Below are 16,707 nucleotides of genomic sequence, written 5' to 3' on the forward strand. Positions count from 1 at the left end.
GAAAGTATTACAGTAACACGTAACAAACATACATACATACATCCATACATACATACATACATATTAAAATGTACAATGATAAAACTGCAGAGCGAAGAGAAATTATAGAAATTCTCTAGCACCCCCCCCCCCCCCTGCAGATGAGTTAGAATTTGATGGAATTAATTGATTTCATAAATAAAGAGAACTGATCCAATTGACGGCTACTAATTGGTAAGGAATTAAATAATTGGATACCTATAGAGACCGCCATCCCTTATAAGATTGTTTTTGTTTTTTCGAGACTAATCATGCACTGGTAATTACAAAAAGAATAATTACTTTTCTTGATATACTTATTTTGAAGCATAAGAAAGATTGAAGTTGTCTATGAAGTAATTTGAATATATAAATATGTTCTAGTTTTCTGGAGGTCCATCCATACCATGCGTATATTTATCTGTTTGTTTATAAGTCTTTTTCAATAGGCTGGCTCCATCTGTCATTGGCATATACTCCTGTCCTTGGAGGCCCTACAACAAAAATACAAACGTTACAAACAAAATAAAGAAAAGCATTACAATGTGAAGTTAACACAAACTCTAAAGAAGAACACTTAGTGCATATCACTACCAAATGCGTCCCTGTGAGCTCAATCGGGTATTATTATCCTTGCTTTAGCCCCGCAGCTTTTTACAGCGCGGTGGCATTTCAATTTCAAAGAATGAATTCCCGCAATGGCTTCGATTCGAACCCACAACCCTCTGCTTCAAAGTCAGAAGACTAATCCACTGGGCCACATCAATCAATTACCATTGACGTACAGATGGTGTGGGATTGAGGCATCACCCCCCCCCCTGCCCCACGATAGCCTCTTTTACCCCAGTAAAATGATGATGATAATAATAATGATAATAAATACAAGTCTTAGAAAAATAAAAGTCAAATGTGATTCTCTTTTCTTAATCTGTCAGAAACCATAATTTTCACCAGAAGACATCTATTTAACATTCTAGCATCTTTGTATCTTATGTAATTCTATTAGAGTTAATGCCATTTATTTTATTATACGCACCTCCTTTGAGGTATCGAGCAGTTGTTGTTTTCTAGGAATCGTGCATTCCTGTGTGAGGGTGTGAATATGTGTGTTTGGGAGGGGGCTACTCTTGAACAGCATTGGATCAACTATTCCTTTCTGCATAATAATAAAATATGAGTAAAAAACAAAATGTTCTCGACCGCGGCTAATGTTCATAATTAATGACGTTGTTATCTTAATTTCAGTCAATCAAGTAGTCAATGTTTGGATGATGTACCAAGCTTTACACTGTCCCCCATCGATGAGTACCCTGGTGAGATATATGATCGAGACCAACAGTGTCAATTCGCCATGAAAAATCCTGACGCACTTGGTTGTTCCAGTGTAAGCATGCCTCTCATTATTTCGTTTCAACTTTGATACAGCATGTGAAACCATTGGCAAGCATGCAGGGTAGTATATCCCATTAAATGAAATAGATTTTGTTATTATATCGTCAAACACATACAGTATAAGCATGTAGACACTATAACGTCTCTTTTTCATCTGCTTATATTTTGTCAAAATCTTTTTCCCCTCTTGACAAGATTGTTTAGATGTGTCAATGCGTGTAAACCAATAACTGATCAAAGTTAGCGGCAACTGAAAATCGGCCTGTGATCTTCTTGTATCTCTGCTTCCCTCAGTGGCGTAACTAGGATTTTTTCCGGGGGCACTGGGGGGTCCTTGTTTTTCAGGGGGGGGGGAGCACCGGCCATTTTTCCGGTGTGTGTGTATGTGTCACAAGGGCCGATCCGACTTTCGCCAATAGGGGACGGGGCTCGAAATATATATATATATATATTTTCCCCGATCAGTCATTTCTTAGTTTTATTCTTATAAAACAACATAAACATGAAATAATCTCATAAGCCTTGTAAAAAGTGCGAGCGCGAAGCGCGAGCAATTTTTTTTTTACTTTTATGTATTTTTCCTGAAAATGTAATTTTCTGGGCAATTTTATGTGTGAACGTGAACAACATTCGTATATGTAGCTAGATGGTTACTGCGAACGCAAAGCGCAAGCAGAAATTTTTATCAACTGTTCTAGCATTATCGAAAACGGACCTGTTAAGGACTGTTTAGTTACCCACGAATACAGTATATATTTTAATAATGCCAGCGCGAAGCGCTAGCAAATTTTTTAAATATTCTGACCTAAAAAAATGTCATTCTAAGCACTGTTTGTATTAATAGATAGGATAGGTATTCAACTAAACAATTAATGCGAGCGCGAAGCGCGAGAGAATGAAAATTGAGATTTTAGACCTAAAACCGGGACACTCTCTTATTATTTGGTAAATCATAAATAGGATATAGTCAATTGGGTATCATGAAGAATGCGATCGGGAGGCGTGAGCAGACAATTATTGATATTCTGATGTGAAACTGGATCATCTAAGTACATTTTAAATTAAAAAAACATGCAGGCTATCGCGCATGTTTTAGATTTAGACCTAGAATCTGGGCATTCTGAATACTTTTGTTTAATGGAACATTATGGAATACACGTAGACAATATGAACTTGGCAAATCAAACAATGTGACCACGCAGCGTGAGCTTGAAATGCTGATATGTAGACCATAAAACGGACATTTTACAGAGCACTTAAATTTGTTAATGAAAAAAAAATAATGAAAGCTCGATGTCCGAGCTAAAATATGTTTGCTCCATATCAGCCTATTGAGCAAGATATCAATCTCATCGAACAGGCAAATCTGGCGCGAAGCGCAACCAAAAATTTTATGTAGTAACATGAAAGATTTTTTTTTAATTGCAAGTCTTCCCCTCACATTATTTCATTCACTCGTCTTCCTCTTATTTTCCTCTTCTTTTTTCTTAATGTCTTCTTCTTTTCCTTTTTTCTGTTCGTCTTTCTCCTTTTTTTTTTTTTTTTGCTCTGCCAATTTTTTCTGGGGGGCACGTAGGCCCCCCCATAGCTAAGCCACTGGCTTCCCTCAACCATTTTCTACATTCTCTCCCTACATGCCCTATGTCCTGCCGTGCACATGGAAAAGTAAAGGTCGGAGAGGGTCCCTTTTCAGGCTCTTTTGGAAAAAGGTTTTTTTTCAGCACTACTCGCAGCCGATCTCTCCTTTTCTCGTCATTTGGAATTGATAATTCGGTTGTCCAGATTACGCAATATGAAGGGTGCACTCCGCCACTTATGCAAAATGCTAAGATATGCAAGAATTGTGATATCTCCCGCTCTCCCCCCCCCCCCTTCTCAGTCGCTCTCTGATTCTCTCTTTCTCATTGTTTTTGTAACAATAATAGCTCACATATGATACAAAACCTGTTGTAAAGTTCAGCAAATTATTTGTTGGGTCACATTATGGTTTGTCGATAGCCGAATAGGAACGCCTGTGTCGAATTTGCATTTATGTCAAAGCCTATCGTGAAAAAAAATAATATTGTGTTTTTAGCTTTTCATCTCATTTAATTTTCAGATTAAACAAATCGATATGCAATTCTATTTTGGAATTCAAAATGATTATGGTGATCCACATACTCCCTTAGCTTGCTTCGGTTATCTAGTAACCTATTACTACAAGGCTGACAAAGGTCTTCACATGAATAACCATGTTGGCCTTAATTTCAGTAACCAGGGAAGTATCCTGGTTAAACACCAGTCGTGAACAAGCTATGAAAGTGATCAATTTGAATGCTTCCCCCGCTTTACTAAATTTGGGAATTTCCCTGTTCACACCATTTAGAATTACACATAGAAATACTCTATGGGATACCTGACACAAGTTAGGGTTGCATATTTGGTTGTAACGTCATTTAGGTGTGCATTTCTGGGGTTGTAGGACAAGGGTGGGTATATACATGTAGCAGGCCATACGAGAATATGGTCTACCTCCTCAGAAGTGTTACATGGGTACGACCGTAACGATCATGTCTGCCTCCTTTAAATGATAAAATGAAATGCGATCAAACTGTGCTCAGTATTCGTGTTTAGATTTAGAATGTTTTATTTACCCAACAGGAATCTTGCACTGTCCTTTTTTGTATGCTGCCGGGAGAATCCTCGTGTACAAGCGCGAGCCAACCTGCTGAGGGCACTCCTTGCGGATCGGGCATGGTAGGTTTGGGGTTTGAGCAAGCACTGTTAAACGGATGGTTCGGGCTAAGAATATTAATATTTAAATAATAGAGTAGAATGTACAGAGCAAAATGTTCAAAATTTCGTCAAAATCAGATAACAAATAACAAAGTTATTGAATTTTAAAGTTTAGCAATATTTTGTAAAATAATGCACATCATCATGAATATTTATTAGATGAGCTGATGATGTCACATCCACTCTCTCCTTTGTCTTATGTTATTACATGAAATCATAATAGTTTCATTTTTTCATACATGAGTGAATAGTGTGTCTCCTTTATAATTGAATAAGTTGCATCAATGAATTAAATAAGTTGTCGAACCATTTTTTTTTTAGTTCTTTGAGGAAAAAAAACCTAATTTAATATAATAAAATACAAAAGAACAGGTGGGGATGTGACATCATCAAGTTGCTCATCGAATATTCATGAAGACATATACCTAGAACTGTTTCACCAGATTAATGCAAACAGCAACAAACTATGGTGGAAACACCGGTGTCGCTAGAGGACCACTAACACCTGAGGTGATGAATTACACCCTAGAGATTGAGCATAACACCAAATAGTGTAAAAGTAGCAAACAAAGATGTTGGGGGAAAACATTCCATGTTTGCCTGAACCAACACTGTAGTTCACCACTGGACTAGAATTATTGATGTGATCCTCTATGTACACCGGTGTTAATACCATATTTTTTTGCTGTTATTAGATTAAATTTTAAGTTCCACAGACATGAAATAGATCTAGGAAGTAGATTTTATTCAAAGTTTCATACAGTTTGAGCAAGTAGATTATATAGAAAGTTCTATTTCAGCAAGTAAATTATATCTAAATAAAGTTACAAAGTTTTAGCAAAATACACATTGCATTAAAATTGTCATAGTTTGGACAAGTACTATGCATTTAAAGGACAAGACCACCCCAAACTAAAAATTGATTTCAATAAAAAGAGAAAAATCCAATAAGCAGAACACTGAAAATTTCATCAAAATCGGATGTAAAATAAGAAATTTATGACATTTTAAAGTTTCGCTTAATTTTACAATACAGTTATATGCACATCCTCCTTGATATGCAAATGAGGAGACTTATTTGTCTTTTTACTTCTCTGTCTTAGTGGTGCATTAATGCCGAATGTGTCAACAGCACATTAAACTATACACTGCCTGTCGACGGCGGGTGGTCGGAGTACGGAAACCTCTCAGATTGCTCAAGAACATGTGGGACAGGGGTTCAAATCAGGAGTCGTACCTGTACTAATCCGAGCCCACAGTGGGGAGGAATGCCTTGCATCGGCGATAGCCACCAATATATACTTTGTAATGAAGAGGTAGGTTTATAAGGGAGACTTGTTGTAGGCCTAGTTCCACTTCATTGTTTACCGAGAATTCCTTAGCCACTGAGCCGTTGTCCTCCCTTCCCTATAAATCTTTTTAACACCAAGTTGGCGTGCTTTATTCTCTGTTCTACTCTCTCTTATTTTTCAACTCAAATCGCTCTTTCCCACCCGTTTCTCGCTTTTTCTTCCTCTACCTCTCTTTCTTCCCTTGTTTCTTCCTTATCTCACTCTTTCTCGATCTTTCACCCGTTGTCTCTCTCCTACTATTTTCTCTATTCCTCTAACCTTTCCCCAGTCTCCATTTCTCTATGTCTTTCTCGAAGGGGCAAACTTTACTAGTAATCTATTTTTATTCTTTTTCACTAAGTTAATCCAACCTCAAGTTTTATTTTATTTTTTGTCTCGCCTGAACGAAGTTTCGGCAGAGACCTTCTGTTGGTCTGTTTAAACAATGTTAAAATTTTGTTCAACTTGCTCTCATTTCTTTATTTCTGCATCAATAGGTAGGAATCAAGCATGTTTTTATGCATTTTTCTCGACCATGCGTCATTAACATTTTACCAATAAGGTCTCATATGGAAGAAGAAAGTAAGGATATTCAAGTTATGAATTTTGCTTTTGAATAGATAGCAGCAGAAGCCAAAAAAACTCATCCAAAATCATAATGTACTCGTGCAAATAAAATTTTTGGGGTAGCACCACATTCATTTGTTCTAATTCTTGCGCATGCATTATGAATGTTGAGATTGACTTGAAAGAAGAGATGCATATCATTCCATTGATAATCATCAAGAAGCAAATGTATGTTTATGATAGCAAAAACTTCCATTGACTTACGGTTTAGTTTTTTTTTTCTTCTGGGACAGACTGTATAATATTGATATGTAACATGCTAAAGACTGGTAATGGATTTCTGTTATGATTTGACTACAGCTTTGTGAAACATCTCAGGATGACTTTCGCAATGAGCAATGCAGTGCAACAAACTCAATCGCTGTGAATGGACAACTTAGAACCTGGACAGACTATCAAGAACCCTCAAGTAGGTTTGAAATAATCAATGTTATTGTTTAAAGATAATTTATCAAAGACATAACATAAAAAGAAATACTATTGAATTCCGAACCTGTCACACGTTTGTACTATAGATATTGATATATTCTCACTGAATGTGAAGAAATTAATTGGGCATAATTCTGTCAATGTATTCATATAACCTATGTAGCTCTACTGCAGAAGGAAGGGTTCTACAGTGCGTATCAAAAAAAAAGTTTACACTTTGAAAAAATCCTGTAAAATTATACATTTGTAATATCCTGAAGATTGTTCCACATTTTAACATTGGTCATGTTGGTACAGGTCCATTAAAGCAAATGACGATATAATTGTCGAAAAATATTTCCGCTTGAGTGAGCACCACTTACTTTTGAAAAGTTAGTGAAAAATGATTTGCGCAGAAATTTGAAATAGTTATGCGAATAAAAGTAGACCTTAATCATGAAGAACACATGGAATTTAGCTAGTAAAATTGATATGAAGTTATCTTCTACATTGTTTGACTTGTTTCCTTGCCCAAAACACTTCGAAGAGTGCATTTCGCCCCACCCCACTATCCCACACACCGAGGCCATCGTGACGATATTTGCTTTACATTGAGCTGTGATTTGCATGGAATGGCTTAAGCTTGATTTTCATTTTGTTAATCATTGCTAAGCTTGGGAAAAGTGTGGAGAAACAAGTAATAAATGAAGAATGAAATGTAAATCAACTTTCAATGATAAAAACTGAGTAAAAAAATGCTGGAGATGTCTGATATAAACTTTTATTCAGATTCAGTTATCATGGTTATGTGTTGAAATTTCAATTTGGGTGGCAAAATTGTCACAAAATGCTTGAATTTATAACACTCTGCATTTCATATTTCTGTAAATCTGATTATACTTTTAAACATGCTTGGATGTTTGTGTAAACTCACAAACTCCAGATAGTAAATTGGTTGAAAGAAAGTTCATGCTCCTTTGTCCATTGACACAACTCCTTTTGTTTAAAGGACAGATTGATGTGGTAGCCTTATCCCTGCATTGTGGTTACTGTTCCTCCTAAGAGGTGATAATGAGGTATACTTTATCCTCCATCCAAACTCCTTCCCAAATAATTGCTCCCTGACTTCAGTTGCAAATAAACTTTCATTTTGGTTATGCTCCACCCTTCTTTCCTGATTAGTTGATACATTGTTTAACTCCTCCCCCCTCATAGGCAAAACTAAGAGTTGTACCCCCAAAATAGTTAAAGAAAACCAAAACCCAAGAAGAGAAGCAATCTTATTGGAGTGAGTAAAATGAGATGAACAATTTTTAAAAAGTTTCATCAAAATCAGTTATGAAATAAGCAAGTTATGGACGATTAAAAAGTCTTGTTTGTACTTACTATGTAGATCCTCAAATTGGCAAACGTGCTTCAAAATGGCTGATTTTGTGGACAACTCTCCATTTGTTTTGTACACATATTTTCAGATTTCCCCCTTTATTTTACATATTTCATATTATCTCCTCCTGACCTTGACATATATGGTGTGGATTATATTTTCCCAGGACATATGTTGTGCTCAGAAGGAGGCAAGATGCAATTTGAAAGATAAAGAGGAAAATCTGAAAATTTGTGTACAAAACAAATGGAGAGTTGTCCACAAAATCAAGCCATTTTGAAGCACGTTTGCCAATTTGAGGATGCCCATAGAAAGTACAAGAGTTTTCAAACTCCCATTACTTGCTTATTTCATAACCGATTTTGATGAAACTTTTTTAGATTGTTCCTCTCATTTTACTCTTTCCAATAAGATTACTTCTCTTCTTGGGTTTTGGTTTCCTTTAAGAAAGGACTTCTCTTCTCCGTCTCTTGACGAGAGGACATTGTGTGCTTGGTCTCCCTCGCCATCCCTTTTAGGGGCTACCATATGGCCTTTGTTGGGGAGTACCTAATATTACAGCTACAATTTATAACCAGCTATATTTTCTACTGTGTATATATCTTATCTATTCATCCTTGATTAGTATTTATCATCGTTAGAATAAATGCTAATGAACTATATTACTATAATCACTGTGTGACAGACTATTGATTTGTCTCGGATCTTGTCTTGTAACACTAAAAATCATCACCACGCTACTACTACTAGCATCTTTTTAAGTGTTACAAATTTATCCGTTTTATTCCAATTGACTAAAATTGTAAGGGAAATGTATAATAAATCTTTCGTAGTGTAAGTTTGATTTCGTCCTTTCCCCTTGTAACAGCATGAAAACGAGCATTTCTGCGCAAACAGATTTCTGCGAGCTTTACTGAAATGGACAGTGCTCACTCAAGTGTAACATTCTGACAAAACTTTTACTTTCATTGGATAGATGAGACCCAAACCCAAGATTATATGTGAAAAAATTACCCGCATGTTGTATATTTTTTAATTCTTAGGGCTTTTTCAAAGTGTAAACTTTTTTTTGATACGCACTGTATAGCTCGTCATTTTTGTTGTTGTTGTATTTATGATAACAACCCTTCACGTTTATTTCCATATAACGTTTCCGTGATATCAGAAGTCATCCATCCAGTTCCTAATATTGTCCGCCCTTTTTCAGAGTCATGTTGGATAAAAAAGTTAGTTCTATGGTAACTTTGTCATCCAGTGGTAACTTCCAAGTTTGTAAACAAATCTTCGGCATTACTCTTATGTGTTAAGATCGCATGCCAGATCTTTAATGAAAATCAAGGGAATTTTTCCAAAATGTGAAATTCCTTTTTTTTTATAAATGAAATGTGCCGTTTTCGAAATGAAATACCCGTTTTAAAGTATAGGCTACACTTTAGACTACAAAATCTCTTCTTTTTTGGGGGGGTATTTTTATAGTAAGATACCGTTTTTGGTTATAAAAATGCTTATATATGTCCAGTTTTCAGGATGGAATATCTTTTAAGTTCGCGCTCGCATTATTCGATGTATCATATTCAAGAGTCACTAAACGCAATCCTTAACAGGTTCCTTTTCTGGTCAGTATATTTCAACTCGCACTTCGCGCTCGTGTTAAGTCTTCAGTTAGATGCACATCCTTTTTAATCATAATGATTGCAAAAACTACTCAGAATGATTGTCATTTCTTATTGGAAATGTCCCAAAGTTTGAGCTTACGATTGACGCTCGCAACACCTCCAAAGGATGCCCTTTTAACAGAAATTGACCCCAAAACGGGTTTTACAACGTCAGCTTTAAAATTTCTTTCCAAACCAATCTCTCGTTATTCCTTCTCGCGAAAAATAAAGCCTAAATATACATCTTACCATAATCAGAAATCACTTCAAAAATGCTTTGCTCTACTTTGCTCTGCCGCCCTTCTTTTTGCCTCCCCATCCTCATAGAATTTGAACAGCAACGGCGTTTCCCACCCCTTCCGGTTTTCCCGGCTTCGCCACCGATTATTTCATTTTTTTTCGGATTAACGAACCTTGGGGGGAATCTTATTTTGATTTTGGACTAACGAACCTACAGAACAACGAACTTTATTTCGTGTTCGGATTAACGAACCTTCGGAACAACGAACCTTATTTCGTTTTCGAATTATCGAACCTTCGGAATATTAAATGCCACAAAATAGTGTTTGGATTAACGAACCCTTTTTCGTTTTCGGAGTAACGAACATTGAGGTATAGGCAATTTATGTGTTTCGGAATTACGAAGTGTAACCATAAAATTATTGTCATTGTCACTGTCAAGGTCATTGTCACCAGATTACGCATCTCATAGGCAGTGATGTCACCTTGGTGAATATAACGCCGCAGTTTACAATTCAACGCAGGTCTATTCCCTGAGGTGACAAATGGAAATCTTTGCAGCTATGGTCACGTGATAGCGTATCACTGATTCGAATCTATATATAGCTAAAGTATGAAACATTGTGTTTAATCGTTGCCTGTTATGCATGTTTCGGGAGACGCATACTAAAACAAACAAATGTTGTTTTTTCTGGAAAATCCCGGTAACTTGTTCATCATTTAGAATTTAAAAATTCACCCATTATTCATGAAAGCCAATATTTACAATATATAAAATTCGAATGATATTTTCATTACGATTATTTCCATTCTTTTCAGACTGCAACTTACGTTGCATATCCAGGCCCTTGGTTGATGATAGACCTGGTGATTTTTGTGATGGCACGCAGTGTTGGTACGATGATGGGAATGATGTCAAATCAACCAACCTATGTATATCTGGACGCTGTGAGGTAAAAGCTAATGGCCCGTATTCTGAAATCGGGTTTAAATTAAACCCTGGTCTAAAGTTGTGGTTTAACTATGGAGAGCCAATAATGGCATAAATCTCTAAAAGTATAATTTCAATGTGTCAGTTAATTCTTCTCTCAAATAATTTTTAACTGCTTCAGAAGGATAGATAAGACAGCTTTCTTTACCATCCACGAGCTAGGAAAGAGTACAGTAAACATACAATGTAAGGTAAATGTGACGTATTTGGCTTTCCGTAATTTTAGCACAGAGTTAGACCATGGTTTAAGTTAAACCTGACTTCAGAATACGGGCCATAGTCTTTATATCCCATTTTACAGGATAGGAACTCACCACATGCGTACACAATACGCCTGGCTTAGTATTGTATCAATCCAAAGTTAGTGCTGTGCTCAATTCTCAAATAAAAATGATCCAATAACAATCTCCTATCTGATCATGTAACTTAATTGGTGAAAACCCAGACTTGCCTATTTGTCTGCAATTCCGGATGCCTATCCGGCTGCGTTGTTGGGGCGCCTATCCCGGATTCTATCCGGGATCCAAGAACTTCAAAAGATAAAAAGTTAAATGCAAAATTGTGTTGGGCATACAAGCTCTAAGATGAACGTCAGGCTTCAAAACTGAACTGCAGTTTCAGTATCGAAGCCTGGCGTTCTTATCTCACATAAAATTAACTAAACGGAAATAACATGTTTTATACATAAAATGATTTTTCAGTAATAGTGTCCAAGTCGCTTGACCATCCAATGGGAATGACTATTGTCATCTCCAGATTATTTTAGATACAACTAAGTTACCTTTTCATCACTCCTCCATAAAAGGAAAAGTATATTCGCTTCATTTTAAACTTAGTTATTAGTCGTCTTTAAGACTGTAGTCAGATATTCCCAAAAAATTAATCCCCATTCCTTTGAATTTCCCGGCAATATTCCCTTACCGTTTGCAATTATTAGCGTGATATTTTCACCCTCTCTCTTTCATTCCCTCTCAATCCAGCGATTCGGTTGCGATGGAGTTCTGAATTCTGGTCTTTTCTATGATGATTGTCTTGTCTGCGGCGGTGATGGCTCGTCTTGTAACTGTACAACTGGATCAGTTACCACTGTAATGAACATTGGAGGTAAGGTCATCTTCAGAGACGTTCTGATCAGAAAAAGTTTCTGTTTATACACAACGATGTGAGAACTAGTAGTTAAACATTTCTTTATCTGATCAGAATGTTCTGATGGCTTTAAATAAGTTCTGTTCCCATACAGACAGAGAGAGGCTGCGGACGTAGTAATTATTGGTTAAAACTCCTTTTTAATGCCAAGCTTTCGACCTCCAGCAGGGCTTTTGGGACAAACAATAACGAAAATAATGAAAGCGTGCAACGAAAGCATAATTCAAACGAGCATCCAACAAAAATATAACCAAAAGAAAACAGCTTTGTAACAAAGACAAACGTAAATAATTGAGGAAACGGTAATTTCAGCTAAAATAACAAAGATGTATAGTAGAAAGTAAAAATAATATTTGAAAGTTACCTCGAATAGATTATCGCCATAATTATTGGAGAGAAAAAAATATGCTTTAAGTTTTTCAACTAATTGTCATGCAGGCGCTATATATATATATATAAACTCCTCAAAAAAGTTTGGAAATCAGACTTTGATCGTTAATCCCTCCTCGATTAGTAAATATCAATGTGCAATTAGACCAAAAAATAGATCATTTAATTTTCTTTAAAATGATACCCTACATGATATGATTATGGTTCATATGGAGGTGCAGTGTCTTGAAATTTGGGGCAAGGTCAAAATTCAAAAGTTGCCAAATGACACAGTATTGAAAGTCACTGTTCTTTTTTCCGTGGTGATGAGTGCGTTTCTTAACGGTTTCTTTTGACTTTGATCGATAATCCCTCCTCGGTTTTAGTAAGTATCAATGTGTAATTGATATAAATAAATAGATCCTTTAATTTTCTATAAAATGATACATGGTATGATTATGGTTCACATTTTCAAAATTTGCAAGATGACACAATATTCTTTTTTTTCGTGGTGGTGAATGAGTTTCTCAGCGGTTTCTTTTGTTTTCTTCATGCACCTTAACATTAACATGGAATCAAACACACCTCTGCACAAGCAAACACATAACAAACAAACGCACATGCATGGGTATTTCAAACCATGTTATCTCATAGAACCATCACTATATAAACCACAACAAAACATAAAAAATGAAGAAGCAAGGGCTTGATTTGAATGGATTTTCATTTGATTTGATTTGAATGGATTTTCATTTCATTTGATTTGAATGGATTTTCCGTTATACATTTTTTTTTCAGCTGAAATGACCGTTTCCTTTCATTTCCGTTTGTCTTCATGTTACATATTTGCGTTTGTCTTAATGGCTATTAGCAGAATACGGTCACCCTACGATGATCGCAGCGAGTATGTAAAAAGGAAATTATGCGTACTTCTGCTTCCTGGGCTTCGTAACATAAAGATTAGCGATCAATCGCTAAATGAACTGACCAATCAAGACCAATGTTACACGCGCGTTTGTCGCAAAATACTGACTAGGAACCAATCAGAAGTGCTCTTTCATATTTGCTATTCATCGCAAACCCTTGTGTTACAGAGCCCTGGATAGCACTCGCCGCCGCGAGTGAGAGGACAAAATTAAGAAACATTCAACTGAAAAATTTATGTAACGCATGCGCAGGGAAGACGGAACTTGCGGGTAAGGGTTATGAAATGTGCAAATTGTATTATCGCTATGATTATTTCCCCCCAAATATGTCATAATTTCTAAAATGATTATGCTAGGGCGTTTGTGTGACAAGAGGAGACTCTTTCGGTTTTCATTTACTTCGAAGTGATTATTTATCTAGGGACGCCGTACTTTCGTACATGTTTGGTTGATTGTCAATGTTTGTTTGTTATACTTGTATACAGAGGCAGTCTATGTGTCAATACCAATCGGATCGACAAGCATTACAGCAGATACGTATGGTTCATTACAGTATATAGGTAAGGTATCCCTTGTAATTAAGACCAAAGAAGAATAAATAAACAATATGGATGCCCCAGTATTATGTTTGTCGGATAGGACCTACATACTGTACATACATTCTGCAATTTGTGTGATTTAGGTAGGCCCTCTTGGTTTACTTTTATGGATAGTATATGCATATTGGAGGAGCAAAAAAAAGGGGGAAAAGAAAGAAAAAGGAGGGGAAAATCGGAGAAAAAAAAGAAGAGGAAGAAGACGAGTGAACAAAATAAAATGAGGGAAGACGGGGGATATTTCATGTCACAGTATAAAATTTTCGCTCTCGCTTCTTGCTCGCATTGCCTGTTATAGGTCTTGCTCAATTATGGAGCTTAAGAACGTTCCACAGTTATGTTTGTGCGCATCATGATCTGCGCATATTTTACACTCTGCGCGCTGACGTCACGATGGATGAACTGGTGATTAATCAGCTGTAGGTAAAGTGAGCTGACTTTTCTCCTTTTCTGCACTAACTGCAGTTCCGATGTGTTATTTTATGAAGCTAATAAACTGGAATTTTCCATGGACCATGTTTTTTAATTCCTCTAAAATTTCAAAATACTTAATTCTGTAGTGTTGCAAATTATGATGAATTATGACCCCGAGTTTGAATAAATGGTAGAGTGGTTTGGAATTTTTCTTCACATACAAAGATACAAACATTTTGGCGTGTTTTGGGGTGTTTTAAAATGCACATTTGCTCTAATAAAAGTACTAATAGTTTGAAAACAAGCACATGAACCCATATCTGTGAATGTTTGCACCTCCTAGTTATACCTTTCTCTACAACTTTGCAAAGTTTGGTGAAAGTGACATGGGTTTTGAATAAAGTGCAGCACGTCTTGTACTTCTCAAGTTTGTTATTGAAATTTCACATTTTTGAGGTTGAGTTTTTGTTATCTTTCTCGCAATTTATAAGAACTGAGAGTGCTTTTGGACTTGAAAGAGCAAACAATAACAATATGAATAAATTATCCATCTTAAGGATACAATTATTAATAAACAGTGGTGCTAAAACAAATAGGAATCCCCATCAGAAAATGAACATATTTCAAAGTGTCAAAATTTTGGCATCTTTAAGATATTTAATTGTGACGTCAGGTGAGAAAATATTACATTCGATAAAGGTTGTTTTTTCCGGGCTTGTCAAACAATGCAGTGTTGTTGCATATATGTTCAACAGCAATATTTTGTTCAACTCCTTAATTAGACTGAGCTTCAGACCAGTGTAAATGGTCTTCCTCAGGGCTTGAAAGAGGGATGGGATTGGTTTTGGAGGTACTGTGTAAATTGTAGTGTCTGGTGCGGCGAATGCCGCACTCGCCGCACCAATAAAGCAGTCATACCTGTAGATAATGATGATAATGATAATTACAATAATGATAGTAATAATGACAAAAATAATCATAATATGCACTTGTATAGCGCCATCTATCTAGAAACAATCTATTCCGAGGTGCATTGTCATTCTTATTATTACCCTAGCTTTAGCTCGAGCTGCCTTTCAGCGCTCGTGCATTCAAGGAATTAATCCTGCCGGGAACCCATTCACCTCTCCTGGGTCGAGTGCAGAACAGTATAGATAAATTGTTGCCGAACGAAAACACGCCATGGCTAGAATTCGAACCCCACGACCCTCCTATTGAAAGGCGAGATTCAGAACCACTAGACCACGACGCGCCCACGGACTATTATGGCAGTAAATTAGGATTCCTACATGTAGGCCTATTCTATCTCGTTCTCAATGAAAGTGTCGCAAATTACAAAATGAGAAGGGTGATTCGATACGTGTCGTACGGGACATTAAGAGAGCATTTGATAGTGTTTTGACAAGAAAAACAAAAAAATATTCAATTAGCTAAAGGTGATAATCAAGTACTACCAGAGTGTTACAATTAATTGATGGGAAAACAGGGCTATATTTTAACATGAATCTGAAAAGGTGCACATTCAATTTTGTAAATATATTCTTGGGGTAAACCGCAAAAGCAGTAATTAAGCAGCGACAGTTGAAATCGGTAGAAACCAAAAGTCATCCAAATTGCCATAAAATACTTAAATATTGGATTCGAATACGTAATATGGACAAAGATGGTTTGGTCTAAGAAGCTTTTGTAGAAAATGTGAGTCTATTGAATAACGGCTGGCTTAAGGCAATTCAGGATATTTGTAAAAAATTAGATATTTGTCGGCAAAATGACACCCCCATACTCGATCCAGAAAATATACCAATTTCCCAAAAAGAATTTATTACAATATGCAAAATATCTTTGGAAAGAAGATTTGACGAACAATTTGAATTGGATTTATTTAACGACAGGGACACTAGGGAAGGAAATAAACTAAGAACTTTTAGGCAATTCAAACTCAATATAAGGCAAGAAAATTATTTATGTTCAATACACAATGTCAATTTGAGAAAAAATATAACCAAGCTCCGACTGAGCGCTCATAATCTACCAATAGAAACAGGGAGGTACAAAAGACCGGAGAAGATACAATCTAACCTGAGATTTTGTGAGGATTGTAATTTGAATTTGGTTGGGGATGAGTTCCACATTATAATGAAATGTAACAAATATAAAGATTTGCGTAAAGATTTTTTTGAAAAAATACTTACCCTCAATATTAGGTGTACTGAAATGGAGTGCCAGGAAAAATGTATTTACATCATGAAATTGGAATCTGAAGCCTTGATTAAATTGTTTTGTTCTTTTGTACAAAACATAATTGCTATATTAGGGGTGATTTCTGAGTAATAACATCAACCGGCAAACATTTTGAAGTAATATATTCGCAATATTTTTACACAATGAGTTTACATGTGATGCCATTCTTCTCACTTTTCCTCTCTCTCTCGCTC

At 36.1% G+C, this 16,707-nt stretch overlaps 1 protein-coding gene across 3 annotated transcripts in view; it reads left to right on the forward strand.

The window, feature by feature from the left end:
• The window catches only part of LOC121429217 (mucin-17-like), a 79,175-nt gene that overhangs the window by 33,003 nt on the left and 29,465 nt on the right, over positions 1-16,707 (forward strand). For all 3 annotated transcript variants that reach the window (XM_041626176.1, XM_041626177.1, XM_041626178.1), the window contains exons 10-16: positions 1,264-1,402; positions 4,051-4,146; positions 5,289-5,501; positions 6,444-6,552; positions 10,650-10,783; positions 11,802-11,925; positions 13,748-13,822. In XM_041626176.1, coding sequence (XP_041482110.1) covers positions 1,264-1,402; positions 4,051-4,146; positions 5,289-5,501; positions 6,444-6,552; positions 10,650-10,783; positions 11,802-11,925; positions 13,748-13,822 — 890 coding nt within the window. The remainder of the gene's footprint in view (positions 1-1,263; positions 1,403-4,050; positions 4,147-5,288; positions 5,502-6,443; positions 6,553-10,649; positions 10,784-11,801; positions 11,926-13,747; positions 13,823-16,707) is intronic.

This window comes from Lytechinus variegatus, chromosome 15, assembly GCF_018143015.1.
Source record: "Lytechinus variegatus isolate NC3 chromosome 15, Lvar_3.0, whole genome shotgun sequence".
In the NCBI taxonomy this organism is placed as follows: domain Eukaryota; kingdom Metazoa; phylum Echinodermata; class Echinoidea; order Temnopleuroida; family Toxopneustidae; genus Lytechinus; species Lytechinus variegatus.